Source organism: Ambystoma mexicanum, chromosome 5p (genome assembly GCF_040938575.1).
Source record: "Ambystoma mexicanum isolate Mex_15411 chromosome 5p, UKY_AmexF1_1, whole genome shotgun sequence".
NCBI lineage: Eukaryota > Metazoa > Chordata > Amphibia > Caudata > Ambystomatidae > Ambystoma > Ambystoma mexicanum.
This window is the reverse complement of record NC_090930.1, coordinates 1117236570-1117251404: the sequence shown is the minus strand read 5'-3', so window position 1 is coordinate 1117251404 and position 14835 is coordinate 1117236570. Positions and strand designations below refer to the sequence as shown.

General features: G+C 50.8%; 1 protein-coding gene across 1 annotated transcript in view; it reads right to left on the bottom strand.

The window, feature by feature from the left end:
* NUP153 (nucleoporin 153) overlaps positions 1-14835 on the bottom strand; it is a 1189258-nt gene that overhangs the window by 667758 nt on the left and 506665 nt on the right. Inside the window, exon 10 of the mRNA XM_069613598.1 lies at positions 961-1016. Within this exon, the coding sequence (XP_069469699.1) occupies positions 961-1016 (56 nt within the window). The remainder of the gene's footprint in view (positions 1-960; positions 1017-14835) is intronic.

Sequence of the window (14835 nt, the reverse complement as noted above, 5' to 3'; positions counted from 1 at the left end):
TCATGTCCAATGTCGCCATGTAATCTCTTTTTAGTAGGGGGATTACAAAGTAATTTGGTTCTTTTTCGTAGAAATCTACAAAAAAGACAGTCTCCTCATTACTCTTTCAATGTCCTCCGAGTTACATTCCTTGGAACTGGGAATAACCCTTTCCTGATGTGGTTCCTCATCCATGCCCATATCCTGAGGAGTGGGAGGGACAATTTTTGGCCTAGTGACGGGTCAGGGCACTTGGATGTTTCTAAAGATTTGGGCTGTTTCTCCTTCTGAACCTGGTGTTCAGAGGCTATGTTGTTTGAAGGTCAGCCAGGTAACTGGCAGGCAGCTACCATGTAAGGTTAAACATAGTTTAAACAAACAATATATGTAAATATAAGGAAACGCTGACAAAACCCTTACTAATTTACACTTGAGAAAGTTGAAGCAGACAGAAGAATCTATACATTTAAACTTGCTCCTGATGAAGGGACACCCTGAAACGTGGTGAGCTCTTTTAATCAATTTGGTGCTTAAAATGAACAATTTTTTGTTGAAATTGTTGAATTAAAGAAATTGTCACAAAAATGAATTATTTCAGAACATCGTCATGTTAATTACAACTTATAATTGAATGAAATATAATTTTGACTGACTTTTGCTCAGTACAAAGGTGTGCAGGGGAAGGGAGTGTCCACTAACCAAGAACACTTTTATTGTCGATTGTAGAGCAGCTTAGAGTGCCAGAGCTGCATTTTCTCCCCACCAACCAAAATAGACTTACCTTAGCACTAAAGTCCATTAAGAACAAGCCTGCAATTAGGTGTGTGCACTACTTCATTAGTTATTTATCATCCTTTTTCTAAAGCAAACGTTCTCAATAATACTGCAACTTCAATTAACATACGAGGCCATGCAATACATAGGATAAAGGATTTATCAATTCAGGTTATCGAGAATTGCAGGAAGCTGTGTGGGACCTACCTTTGTCCAGTTTCCTCTTGCATAGACTCTGAAATTAGATTTCGCTTTCTTGACCCCTGTGAAAAAGAAAGTTTAAGACTACTTTGTGACTCACTCTATAACTACGATCATATCTTTGCAAATAAAGTATTTTCAAATAGTAATAGAAAAAAAAAGAAACTGGACAAACATGAAGCCGAATAAGCACATTTGTGTTTCAACGAAAGTCTAGGGAGTTTGTTAGGACAGTTTTTCTGAAGTCCAAATAAGGGCTTAATAGAACCATTCAACTAAGGCAGTACAAGATTCCACTTAGTATAAGGCTGTACCACCCGAGTATAGTGTAGCTTAGACAGATCAGCCAGGCCTATTTTAGGAGGGGGAGAGGGTTGTAGCATCAGTATAAATAAATTGTAATACAAATGGTCCAAAGAAATACTGAAACGCTATTTATTGTAAAAAATAAATGATTTGAATACAAGTAGGCCCAGATAAATCTTGGTGGAAATAAGCACCCGTTAGGGGGAATGTTATGTTAATTTCTGTGCCAATTCCCTTTAACCTTAGAGACCCCCAGCTCTTTTGCTGGGATTGTGATTTATTTCCTCCCGACGGTGTGATCTTTTTCTCACTCCCTCATGTATTTTTTCGTGACTGGGATTTGTGTTTTACTTTTTTATGGAGTCTGACAAACTCCATAGGCATATGCTTTTTGTATAGTGACACACAGCACCTCAGGTGCAGTGCCAGGATGTCGTCCCTTGGACTTCTCTTAATGTTTAATTACATTTTCTTGGGTGAACTACTGTTCCGAAGAATAGTAAGATGATCCCCCTCTTACTTACCTTTCTCTTTGTGGGACCAGTAAAAACCACCCTATGTGGAGTGCTGGGGGGTTACGTAGTAATTCCCATTTAAAAATGTTTGTTATACTAACCTACTTTAAAACGGCTGGTGGCAGTGGTTTAATTTTACTGCCAGTGTGTATTTTTACTGCAGGCTGAACCCTCGGCTGCAGTACAGCAAACATGGGTGTCCATTTTCCCAAAATGGCACCTGACTTTTCGCCATTTTCTGTTTGATAGTTTCTTCTGGGATTTTACTATGTTAGTTGAAACTGGCTTGACCCCTTTGTGTGTTTTGCCTTTGGCACGCTTGAGCGCTGAAATCTGCCCAGGCTCCATTGTGCCTGGAAAGGCAGGAAGTGAGGGAGGGTCCCGAAACGTCCCTGTCCTTTGTTTCTAGGTGTGCTTTAATGAAACCAGTCCTAATCGGCCGGCTGGCTGTGAATGAATGGGGGGGGGGGGGGGGGGGGGGAGGGGGAGAAAATCGCATAAAAAGAGGTTTTTGGGGCTGGAGGCAGAGTCGACACTGGAGAGGAACATCCGAATAAGAAGCTGTGACGAGATGCCAGCAGCACCCTCCTGGAGCGTGTAGTGCCCAGTGAAGTACTGCAACTGTGCTGAACCTGTTTTCATAGCGACTGGGAAGACCCGTACGGGACGACTTAATGAAAAACGCTATAAAAGGAAATTCAAGCTCAACAGCCAGATTGCAGGGACCCTGAATTGCTATTTCAACTATGGCACTCATCTGTTTTCTCCATGCCACTGCTTCAAATAGTTGACGAAAGGGCTGTCCTTACAAGTTGCAAGAACAAGTTACTTACCTGAAACTGTTCTCCAGCATGGATCTGCCATGGATTCACATGCTCATGAATATTCCCCGTAGTCAGGCTGGGAATCCTCGGTAAAGAAAAAAAAATCAGTATCAGTTTCGTTTCTGATCTGTCTTCCTTAGTAGTAACCAATCACTGGTCTCTGGGTCATACTTCCCCCAGCCAATGACTGCCCTCTCCCTAAGCCCTGCCTCTGGCAGCCATCTTCAGATTTGGCAGCACGTAAAGTGGCAGTATGACCAAGTGAAGAGCCGCAGAGGGGTAGGAGGGAGGGTTCGTATGTGAATCCATGCCAGAACCATGCTGGAGAACAACAGTTACAGGTAAATAACTTGTTCCTTCTCCAGCAATGGGGTCTGGCATGGATTCACATGCTCCTCATGAATACAAGAATACATAGCAGTACACACATGCACAACCACAGGGGTGGCAAAAGACTCAACATTAAGCATTACATAAACTCAACATTAAGCAACTCTTACCTTCCCACCAGGTCTTCAGGCGAACAGGTTGCGCAGCACTGCTTGGCCGACTCTGGACTCCTCCCGGGAATCCCAGTCGACGCAGTAGAATCTTGTGAAGGTGTGCGTCGACCTCCACGTAGCAGCCCTGCAGATGTCCAGCAGGGGCACACCAGACAAGAATGCCGTGGTAGCAGCGATCGCTCTGATTGAACGGCCGGGGAACGGTCTGTTTGCCAACCGGTGACAGTGCATGATGTAGCCGGAGAGCCATCTGGAAATGGAAGCCTTCGAGAGAGCCTTCCCTTAGTTCACGGGCCCAAAGTTCACAAACAGCTGTGACGTCTTCCGAAAACTCTTCGTGCGGTCGACGTAGAACTTCAGCGCTCTAGCCACATCCAGCGAGTGCAAAGTCCTCCCGGCCGGCGACGGGAAGAAAACTGGTAACACCAAGGGCTCGTTGAGGTGGAAGTCCAACAGCACCTTGGGCATAAAGGAGTGGTGCGTCCTCAGCACCACCCTCATGTCGTGAAAAGTCAAGTATGGAGGCTTGCAGGATAGGGCCTGGATCTCTCCCACTCGTCGTGCAGAGGTGATGACCACAAGAAAAGCTATCTTCCACGACAGGAACTTCAATGGCGCCGAATGCAGAGGCTCGAATGGCCCCCCCCCCCCCATTAGCCTGAACACCACCATGTTGAGCTCCCACGCCGCAGGAGCCTTCACCGGCAGTCCCTTCATAAATTCCTTCACCAGGCGATGAGAGCACAAGGACGCCCGCCCCATAGTTCTGGTGTATCAGGAGATTGCAGCCAGATGTATCTTGATGGAAGCATGAGCTAGTCCAGCCTTGGCCAGCGACAGTAGGTATGGCCGTACTTGAGGGGCCGTAATCCGCAGAGGGCTAATCTTCTGTGCATGGCACCAGACAGAGAACCTCTTCCACTTATGTCCGTAGCACTTGAGAGTTGAGGACGCCCTGGCCTTTGCAAGATTCTCTCTGCAGTCAGCCGGGATATCGTACCCTCCAAACTCTAGTGCTGCAGGAGCCAGCCCTGCAAGTTCAGAGACTCTGGGTCATGATGAAGGATGGCGCCTCCTTCTACGGAAAGAAGATCTGCGTCCCTCGGTAGCTTGACCGGTAGGGATGCCGACAAGTCCAGAAGGTCCAGGAACCAGATCGGCCTCGGCCAAGCCGGTGCGACGAGGATCATCCTGCACTGTGACCTCTTGAGCTGGTTGATGAGTCGGAGCAGCAATGGCAACGGAGGGAACGCATAAAGGGACAGGCCATCCTAGGGGAACGAGAAAGCATCGCCCATGCTCCTCGGTTGGGGAAACCTGCTGGCGAACCTCTGGCACTTGAGTTCGTCGCGAACAGGTCGATCTGGGGTTTGCCCCATCCCTGGAAGAGTCGGTCCACTTGATCCTGGCATACTTCCCACTTGTGGCACAAGCGCAGCTCTCTGCTGAGAGCGTCGGCGATGGCGTTTATCCCTGCCAGATGAAAAGGCACCAGAAACATCCCTTGGGCAACAGTCCAATGCCACAGATCCTGGGCTTCCTTGGATAGGACTGGGGATCTGGTTCCGCCCTACTTCCGGATGTAGAACATCCTTGTGGTGTTGTCGGTGAAGATCCTCACCACCTTGCCCTTGAGGGTTGGGAGAAAGAACCTGAGGGCCCAGAACACTGCCCGGAGCTCCAGGATGTTGATGTGGAGTGGCTTCTCCTCCGGGAGCCAAAGGCCTCTCGCATGAAGATCTCCGGTGTGCGCTCCCCACCCCTCCAGGGAGTCATCCGTCGTCACCGTCACCTGGTGGCCCGGGGTCTGAAAATCTGTCCCTGCTGCTAGATGAGCACGGGTGCCCCACCACCGGATCACTCGTCAGAAGGTCTCGTTGAGACGGATCCTGTCCTCAAAGCTGCCCGTCGCTTGAATCCAGCGGGTGTCGAGGAACTCCTGAAGAGGGTGCATCCACAGCCTGCACAGGCGCACGAGATAAATGCAAGAGGACATCATCCCGAGGAGGGACTTGATGGACCTCACCCTGGCCACGTCCGTGGCCAGAAGACGCTGCACCTTGCCTAGGATGGCCTTTGTCCTTTCCTCCGACGGTGAGGCCAGACGTGCCACTGTGTCGAGCTTGGCTCCCAGAAATAGTGCGACTTGAGCGGGGACCCGGTGGGACTTGGGGAAGATGGAGAACCCCAGGTCCATGAGCAGCTGGACGGTCTTCGCTGTGTGTTCTACGGCGAGCTCCCTTGTCCTTGCGCGGATGAGCCAATCGTAGAGGTAGACGTGGGTCCCCCTGCAGGCACAGCCGCGCCACCCATGGAGCGAGGCACTTGGTGAAAACCCTGGGTGCCGACTTCAATCCGAACGGGAGGGCCTTGAACTGGTAGTGCCGCCCTTGGATCACGAACCTGAGTAACTTCCGGTGTCCTTTTAGAATGGGAATGTGAAAGTATGCATCCTCCAAACCCAACGACGACAGGAAATAGCCCTCCTCCAGCTGTCCCAGCACGTGCTGGACGGTGACCATCCGGAACTTCTGTGCCTTGATGTACTTGTTCGGTCGTCGCAGGTCCAGGATGGGTCGCCACCCTCCTGTCTTTTTAATGAGGAAGTACCTTGAGTATACTCAAGAGCCCCGGAGCCTCTTTGGGACGAGCTTGATGGCATCTTTCTTGAGCATCGCCCTTACCTCCAACAGTAGTTGAGGGACGTGGTTTTCCTTCCTGGCCACATGAGGAATGCAGGGGCACTTTAGAAATTCGAGGGCGTGCCCCTGGGCCAGGGCCTGCAGCACCCAACAGTCGGTGGAGATGGACTCCCACACGCTGACAAACTTTGCCAGATGGCCTCCCACCGGGGTGCTTCGGTGAGGGCCCGACGCCACGGTCGGTTCAATCTTGCTTGGAGGGGGCCTTGTCGCCTTGGCCTCCCTGGCGCCGACGGCGTGGTCCACCCGACTTGCCTCCTCCTCTATAGGCTTCCTGTGACGAGGAGCGGGCCGCTTGGCGGTACGTAGAGGAACCACCGCCGAATCCCTTGTAGGCACCCTGCTTGCCTCCAGAGCTCCGAAAGGTCGACCTTCGTTGCTGGAGAACTCCTAGGGCCTTAGCTGTCTCTGTGTCCGCCTTGGTGGCTTGGAGGGACTCATCCACTGTTTTCCCAAACCGGTTGTTCCCGTCGAACGGCATGTCCAAAACCTTGGCTTGTACGTCCTGGCAGAAATCCGTCGCCTTGAGCCACCCTCGTTGTCTGAGGCAAACAGACAACGAGGGTGCCACCGTTATGGCGTGGTCCAACACCACCTACCCTTCCTGCAAGATCTCCAGGGCCTCAGCCCTCTTGTCGTTGTGTAGGAAGTCCAACAGGGGGGGCCATCTTGTACCATAACTCCCTGTCGTAGCGGGCCACGAACGTGAGGGCCTTGGCCGCCTTAATCGTTGTAGCCGCCGACGAGATAACTCGTCGTCCCATTGCATCCAGCTTCTTTCCTTCGCCGTCCGGCGGGGTAGTTGACGTTGAGGCCGATGCCCCCCCCGCTTTCTTCTTGGCCGCCGCTGAGACGACCGAGTCAGGGGTCTTGACCTCGCGCCATTGGTAAAGGAAACCTTCCTTTTCTTCGGGGCAGAGCTGGAAAAGCTCAGATGCCCTGCCGATTATAGCGTGGAAAGACCCAATCTCGTCGGGCGGGATGGCCCGGGCTGGAAGCGATGGGAGCTCCGTCCCGTCACCTTCGTCGTCATCATCATCATCTGTACCGGTCGTGGCCGGGTCTGTTCCCGGGTCATCCCCAGGTACGGGGGACGTGGGCAAAGGTTGAGCAGGCCTGGATGGGTCCGTCTTCTCTTGTTTGGGTGACTTCCCGACGGGCCTGGCTCTGGCTCCTCCGTCGGTGGTAGGGGCAATCTCGTCCTCATCTATGAAAATAAGGATTGTATTGCCAACAAAATGGCCGCCGAGTTGTCCTGCGGCTCCGGAAGCGACAGGCATCGCCGTCGCTCTAGTCGTCCCCTTCGTCGGGATCCCTCCCGTGGGACCAGGCCTCTTCAATGCCCTCGTCGAGGCCCTCCAAGACTTCGACCAGTTCCTCCTCGGAGGCTGTGTCCGTATCCACAATGGTCACCAGCCCCCCCTCCTCTTTTTCCGCCGGGGTCTTCACGGGGGCCTTCGAAGGGCCTGAAAGAGGCTTCCCTCTGTGGTGGCAGTGAAACTCTGGGCCCTGAGGTCGCTTCCACTGCTGTAGCCTCCCCAGGCTGCGCCAGGACTGCCGCGACTTCCTAGGTAGAGGCCTTAGCCGGGTGAATCAAGGCCTTCACCGCTTTCGGCGGACCTGTAGCCTTCACCTTGGGGGGAGGGTCACCGCCTCGGTCCCCCTCGGCTCGATCCTTCGAGATCGACCGGGGCCTCTCCAGAAGCTTTGCCGGGTTCTCGGCTTTCCTCTTCCTTGAGCCAGAGCGTTGGCTTGTGGCTGATGGTGCTGGAGAGGGTGCGCCCTGCCTGGCAGCCTAGGAGCCTGACCGTTTCGGCACTCTCGGTGCCCGCGGACCTGCAGTGCTTTGCCTTCTGTTGGGCCCCGTTGCCGGGGCGCCCTCACAGGACTTAGAAGACCGCTCAGACTTCTCACCCAACGGGCTCTTGCCTTCCAGCCAGTTGGAGACGTTGCTGTCGATTATTGATGGTCCGTTCCGACATGTTCCCGCAAAACGCACAGTCCTTCTCCACGTGCGTTTTGTCCTCATGAAGGCAGTAGAGGCACTTCAAATGCTCATCCTCTTTGAACACATTCTGCAGCTGGCATCCAGGGCAAACCCTGAACAGCTTTCCTGGCGTCGAGCTTCCTTTCTCCTGGGCCATGTCCGGGGTAGGCCACAGAAACCTTTGGACTCCTCCAAGAAGCGTAACTCGACGAAAACTTCACCCTTGAGGGGCATAGAAAAATCTGAAACGGGTCCCCGTTGATCGGATGTAGAAACGGTGGAGCTTGAGGCTCTATTTGACCGAAAAATTCGAAAATCTTTGAAAAAGTGAAAACGCAGCAAAAAGCTCGAGAGCTAAACACGAGGACTCCAACACTTGAGCGTGCGGTAAAAATCTGAAGGTGGCTGCCAGAGGCAGGGCTTAGGGAGAGGGCAGTCATTGGCTCGGGCAGTATGACCCAAAGACCAGTGATTGGTTACTACTAAGGAAGACAGATCAGAAACAAAACTGATACTGATTTTTTCTTTACCGAGGATTCCCAGCATGACGATGGGGAATATTTATGAGCATGTGAATCCATGCCAGAACCCATGCTGGAGAATATTGGGATTGATGGCTTCATCCTCCCATTTTACCACTCACAACCCCGTATTGTGCAAAAAGTATTTTTCTGCCAAGACCAGACCGAGCACCAATTTAGAACGAAGATAAAGGTGGACTGGAGACACTTTTTTTAGGGAATGCAACCCTCTCAATATCCGCCGAGGAGATGGCATTTAGTGTGGATATTTCAGCTAAGATTAGTAAAATGTTCATGCGATTGAGACAGATTGAAAAAGAGAGACCCAGAGAGACCCAGGAGACTGGACATTAATAGGTTATTACGGGCCTCCGAAGATTGACAGTTGGGTTAATGGGTGCTCTGGAAGTTTCTTCATTAGTAGTTGGAGGATTAGGATCAGAGTTAAGAGCGCCCAACCTTTGATAAGGCACCGAGTTAGATACAGTTGGGCAATCGCTTAATCTGAACATCGCAGTATTAGAGTTCAAAGCTGCAGCCCTAGAGCAATCCCATGTATGACCCATCAGAAAGGACTATAGAATGTCTGAGGGAATGTAAAATATATCAAGCATAGCACCTAGGTTGCTACACATGGGTGACAACAGGCATCTAGGTTGGATGCTTACCGTGAACTGCAAAGGAATTTGCCAAGTTTACTGAGGGCAGACAGGTGGGGTGGTGTGGGGCGTGGAGGTAAATAAGTCAATGGGTAAGAGCCAGACTCTGAATTGTGTTCTGATGTACTGGGTACTTTACTCTGACAGTTTACATTTGCTTCAGTCTGAACAATAGAGGTTGACATTGAAGAATGGGTTTTGAAGTGAGGTAGTCGGCCCCTGTAGAGTACATGTGATATTAGCTGTACTCGGCAGAAAATCAGAACCTGATACTTTTGGCACCGAAGTTAATAGGCCTGTCGATGTACCTTGCTTCTTATGGCCATTTATCGAATCAAGTACTGACAAGTTACGTAGCCATTTTAAAGAGAAATTATTGTCTAACAATTTCTGATTCTTGATTTTTTTTCTTTGCCTCCCGATCGAGGAGGAGAAAACAGTCGGAACACTTTGTTGCGCATGGTTTATGGCCAGTTGTGATGGTGGATCATCACAAATTTCAATGAGAAAAGCTTTTAAAGTAAACGTTTAAAAAGAAAAATAATTGAAGAAATCGAAGTTGTTCACAAACTTTTACAATGGAGGAGATGGGGGCACCAGTAAGTATTGCGCCTACTCACCACCACCCGTACTCCGATTTTACCAGAGGACTTGTCAGGTCAGATTGGGGTTGCTGGATATAGGATTTCCTGCAGTTCGATCCAATAGATGTACAGGAGCTGCAGGTGAAAGGAAGATACCCGTCAGGTCCAGGAGTTGAGTGCAACCCTATCTGAAGAAGAAATGCAGCAGGCACCATTGCAGAGCTCTTCGGGACACTACCAGACGGGGGGATGGCCGGTTCCAGCAAGTTACTACACATGGGTGACAACAGGCATCTCTTCAGTCACCAACACAGACCGACTTCCAGGACAGGATCCCTTTATGCTGAAACTTTGCAGGAAGGCGACATAGCGCTAGCTCGCCACTACCGAAGTTCCAGATGTAAATGTGACGCTACTGGCACGGTAGACCAATTCAGAGCTGGTCAGTCCACTGTGCGGTCATGGGACACTTCCAAAGGCTTGAGCCTGCAGAACCATGAGACGGCTTAGAGACAGGTTGATCCTACTAGTCTAAGGGACGAAGCACCACCAAGGGTTTTCTGCGATCAGGTAGTCCAGCAGGGCTTCACCAGGACAGTTGCAGGAAAGGGAGCCAAGTCTCTTCAGAAGTCGTCATCGTCGGGTCTTCAGTCGACTGCACAGCTACAGAGCTTGAATTATTTTCTGATCCTCTGGGATGGCTGCAGGAGGACTCATCCTAAATTCAGTTGAGTGAGCAAACTCACGCCTCCAATAGCAAGGGGATCTACACCAGCCAGCCAGCAGTAGTGGTTCAATCAGGCACCGCTGTGGGTTTCTTTTGTGCATGCACACCAAACTTTTTGGATTGGGACCAGATGTGAGGACAGTTTTTCTAAAGTCTTACCAAGACTTCATACAAACAATATCTGAGGCAGTACATAAGCTCCACTCAGTAGAAGGCTGTAGCACCTGAAAATGTGGGTAGCACGGACAGAGCAGCCAGGCTTATCTTAAGAGGGAGAGAGGGCTGTAGCTTGGTACAAAGAAATTGTATACATACAGCTTGGTGAACAGGGCTCGAGGCAAAGGGCAGCTCCTTAGACAGCATCTCCAGACTGTGTTGACCTGTGTTAAGCCTGGGGAGCCTGCAGCTGTCAACCAGCAGCAACTGATAAGATAAACGTGGTGTTGGTAGGGGGTACAACCATTACTGTTGGGGAGAATTCTCATTCTATGGCTAATTTCCCTCACCTAGTGAGTCCCCCAGCAACTTTGCTGGATTTCTGGAGTTTATTTTTTCCACTTGATAAGAGTGTGCCTCTTTTTCCCCACCGATTAGGGACTGAGTACACCACTTCAGTAGCCCCCTTCATTTGTGTTTTACACAACAACTTCAGTGCAGTGACACAGGGTTGACTTTTAGACTTCCCACCAACTCCATTTCTGGGGCTGACTACAGTCCCCCAGAAAAGGGTAAAGTTGTTATTCACTTTACTTAGTCAAATAACCAAAGATCCAGTACACACCATCTTACATGGAGTACTGGAAAGGGTTAATCCTTAGCCCTTTTTATCTGTACCTTGTAGAGCGTTGTTTTGCTCTTTTAACATTAGACTTGGCTCGTGGCAGTGGTATCTCCCCTAACTTTTCTACCGCTATTATACTATATAAAAGTGGTATTTTTTTAGGCTATTATATTAGCCTCGAACATAAACCCGCTTGACCAAATACTCTTTCTTTTGGCTCCGGTTGGGTTTATGCGCCATTTCTTTTTGTTAAAGTCCTTCTTGTGTTTTACTTTGTGCGGCAAACCAGGTTTGCCTTCTTTGTTCACTGTCTTTTGGCGGGCTTCTGCCAAGAAGCCCTCCTCTGGACGCCTGGGTGTCTAGGTGGGCTGAATGTGAGGGAGGGGTGTATTCACCCTCTGCACAGGGTATCCTAGGAAACCCAAGTCGCACTTTACCATGATTGGCTGAGGTGGTTGTCCGGGCTTGACAACCCCCCTGCTACGTGATTGACAGCCAGGCTGTGTGAATGGGGGATTTTCGCATAAAAAGGCAGGACTCTTGGGCTGGAAGTCAGAGTCGCCACTGGAACTACAAGGAACCGAAGAGAAGCTGGGAAGAAGTCGGCTGCTACAACTACCCCGTCCCAGTGAAGCCCTGCTGCAGTCCTGAGCTATCTACCCTTCAACGACCAGAGAAGATCCAGTCCGGAGTGGCCTTCCCTTGAGCTTGGTGGGGTCACCCAGCTCATCTTCCACAGCCAGAGGATCCTCTTCGTGGTCGAAATCGCTGCACACTACTCTAGTGTTCCGGATAGCCATCTTAAGAGCCTCTCCTGTTTTAAAGGAGCGCACCTTTTATTCACCGTCGCTTCTGCTGTCTTCAGCCCTCTGTGGTGCAGACCCCTCCTGATGTCATCCTTCTTGCCGAAGCTCCAGGAACCGTGGGTCTGCAGAAAACCAACAGGAACAACTGCCGTGGCACCAGCTTCTTCCTTGACTAAGGTACTGTGTTCCACTTAAGGAATTAGGGTGAATTCCTTTTCTCCTCCAAGGTTTGCCCTGGTCTTCCCTCCTCCTTATAACTTTTGCTTCCTCTGTTGACAATATCCATGTACTCCTGGCAACGTTGAATCCTGAACTGTCTGACTGTGTGATCCTCGACAACAGGAACCCGGTTCCACTTGACACTGGCTCCGGCCTATTGACCTTTGTATTTCTGTCAGCGAGTGTGCTTTTATTCTGTCTGCCTTGACAAAAGTATTGCATTTTATTTTTGCCCCCAACTCTCTCTGGTTAGCCCAGGTGCCAAGTGTGGTTTTGCCCCGGTAACATATCTTGTCGCGGATACGCATTTCTTTAATACGATCAAACTATCAAAAAGTGATTGTATATGTGTTGCCCGTTACGTCTTGTTTTACAACACTGGTCCACCAAAAACAAGGTACTTACCTTGAGCTATTCTGTGCCAAGAGAAGAACAAGTTACTTTCTTACCTGGTAACGTTCTTTCGATGGGATGGTCCGACGACGTATTCCATATCTATGACATGTAATCACCACAGCTGTGCTGCTTCGGAAACTCCCCCCCCCGGCGTCTGCGTCCTGCGTCGATGACGTTGATGCGCCGTCGTCGAGGACCTCCTCCGACGTCATCCGATGTGATAAGTAGGACGCACGACGCCCGTAGCCTCAGTTGTAGTTTTTTCCCCCAGAACGTGACACACTAGCCAACTGCCAGTCAGAGACAAAGCCTTGCGGAACGTAAGCTGCAATCGCAGAGAAATTCTGCCGCGGGGAAGGCAGGGCGGGAGCGATATGGAATAGGTCGTCGGACCATCCCATCGAAAGAACGTTACCAGGTAAGAAAGTAACTTGTTCTTCGAGGGGATTGGGTCCTCCGACGTATTCCATATCGATGACAGACTCCCAAAGCAGTACCAGAGCAAGGAGGAGGGAAAGAATTTAGAATCAAAATTTAGAATAGCCAATCAAATAGCAGAGCAAAGGACCGCCTTGCCAAAGGCCAGATCCTGTGCTCGGATGGAATCAAGGGAATAGTGACGTACAAATGTATGTACTGAAGCCCAGGTGACTGCATCACAGATGTTGCGAATAGGAACACCCCTCTGCAGGGCAGTAGATGCAGCCATACCCCTGGTAGAATGGGCCCGCAAGCCAGCCGGTGGGTCCTTACCCGCCAAGCGGTAGCACTCCGAGATGGCCAAAATAATCCAGCGAGACAAAGTCTGTTTCGTCACAGCTTGCCCTAAACGCTTTCCAGCGTAACCAATAAAGAGTTGATCGTCCACTCTGACCCGGGACATGCGTGAAACATAAAAGCTTAAAGCTCTCCTAGGATCAAGCCTATGGAGCCTCTCCTCTTCCTTACCAGGATGCGGAGGAGGATAGAATGCCGGAAGAACAACCTTCTGGGCCAAATGAAATTCCGTCACTACCTTCGGAAGAAAAGGAGGACGAACTCCAAGGACAACCCTGTCCTTGTGAAATACAGTGAAGGGTGGCTTAAATGAAAGTGCCTGTAACTCACTCACTCTGCGAGCGGAAGTAACCGCAACTAAACAGTTTTCAGAGTTAACAACCTCAAAGAATGTAAAGGCTCAAACGGAGCACCCATAAGAAACTTAAGAACAAGGTTTAAATCCCAACCGGGCACCAGGAAAGGTGACGGAGGGAACACATTAGTGAGCCCTTTCAGAAACTGTGAAATTAAAGGGATTTTAAAGTAAGAACACTCTTCAGACGAGCGCTTAAAGATAGACAGCGCCGCCAGGTAACCTTTAATGGTACCCACTTGCAAGCCCCTGTGGGCCAAAGAAAGTAAAAAGGACAGAACCATGGGGATGTCACATGCAAAAGGATCCACATTCTGAACTCGGCACCAGTCGCAGAACTTATGGCAACGGTACAGAGACTTTGTTGCTGGCCTTCGGGCCGAAAGCAACACCTCCATCACGTCTTCAGGAAGGTCCCAATTCATATACCTCAACCTTTCAGAAGCCAAGCGTGAAGGTTGAGGGATCTGACCTCTGGATGGAGAACCTGACCCCCCTCCCGTGAGAGCAGATAGTCTCGGTAGGGAAGACGACGCGGAGGGCAGATGGACAAGTCGAGACGGTCCAGGTACCACGTCCTCCGAGCCCACGCCGGAGCAATGAGGATCATCCGGGAACCGAACTTCCGTAACCTCCGCAGCACTTGCGGGATGACAGGGACTGGAGGAAACGCGTACAGCAGCGGGAACGACCACTCCACCACGAACGCGTCTCCCAAGGCTCCTTTTGGAGGAAATTCCCGCGAGCAAAACCTTTCGCACTTCCGGTTGACACTGGAGGCGAAGAGATCCACTTGAGGGGTCCCCCAAAGGGCGAAGATCTCCAGGAGAATCTCCTGAGCCAACTCCCACTTGTGAGAGATCGTGCTCTGCCTGCTCAGAGCGTCCGCCGTCACGTTTTCGTCTCCCGCCAGATGAACTGCCGAGATCGAAACTTCCTGCTGGATGGCCCAGAACTCGAGCTGCATCGCCTCCCTGCACAGAGGAAGTGACCCTGCCCCCCCCCCTTTTTGTTGAGGTAGTGCATGGCCACTGTGTTGTCCGTCAGGATCAGGACACTCTTTCCTCGCACAGTCGGCAGAAAAGCCTTCAGGGCTAGCCTGACGGCCCTCAGCTCCAACAGATTGATATGGAGTCTGGACTCCGACGGAGACCAATGACCGCTGACTGTCAGCCCGTTGGCATGAGCTCCCCAACCCGTGAGGGATGCATCCATCACG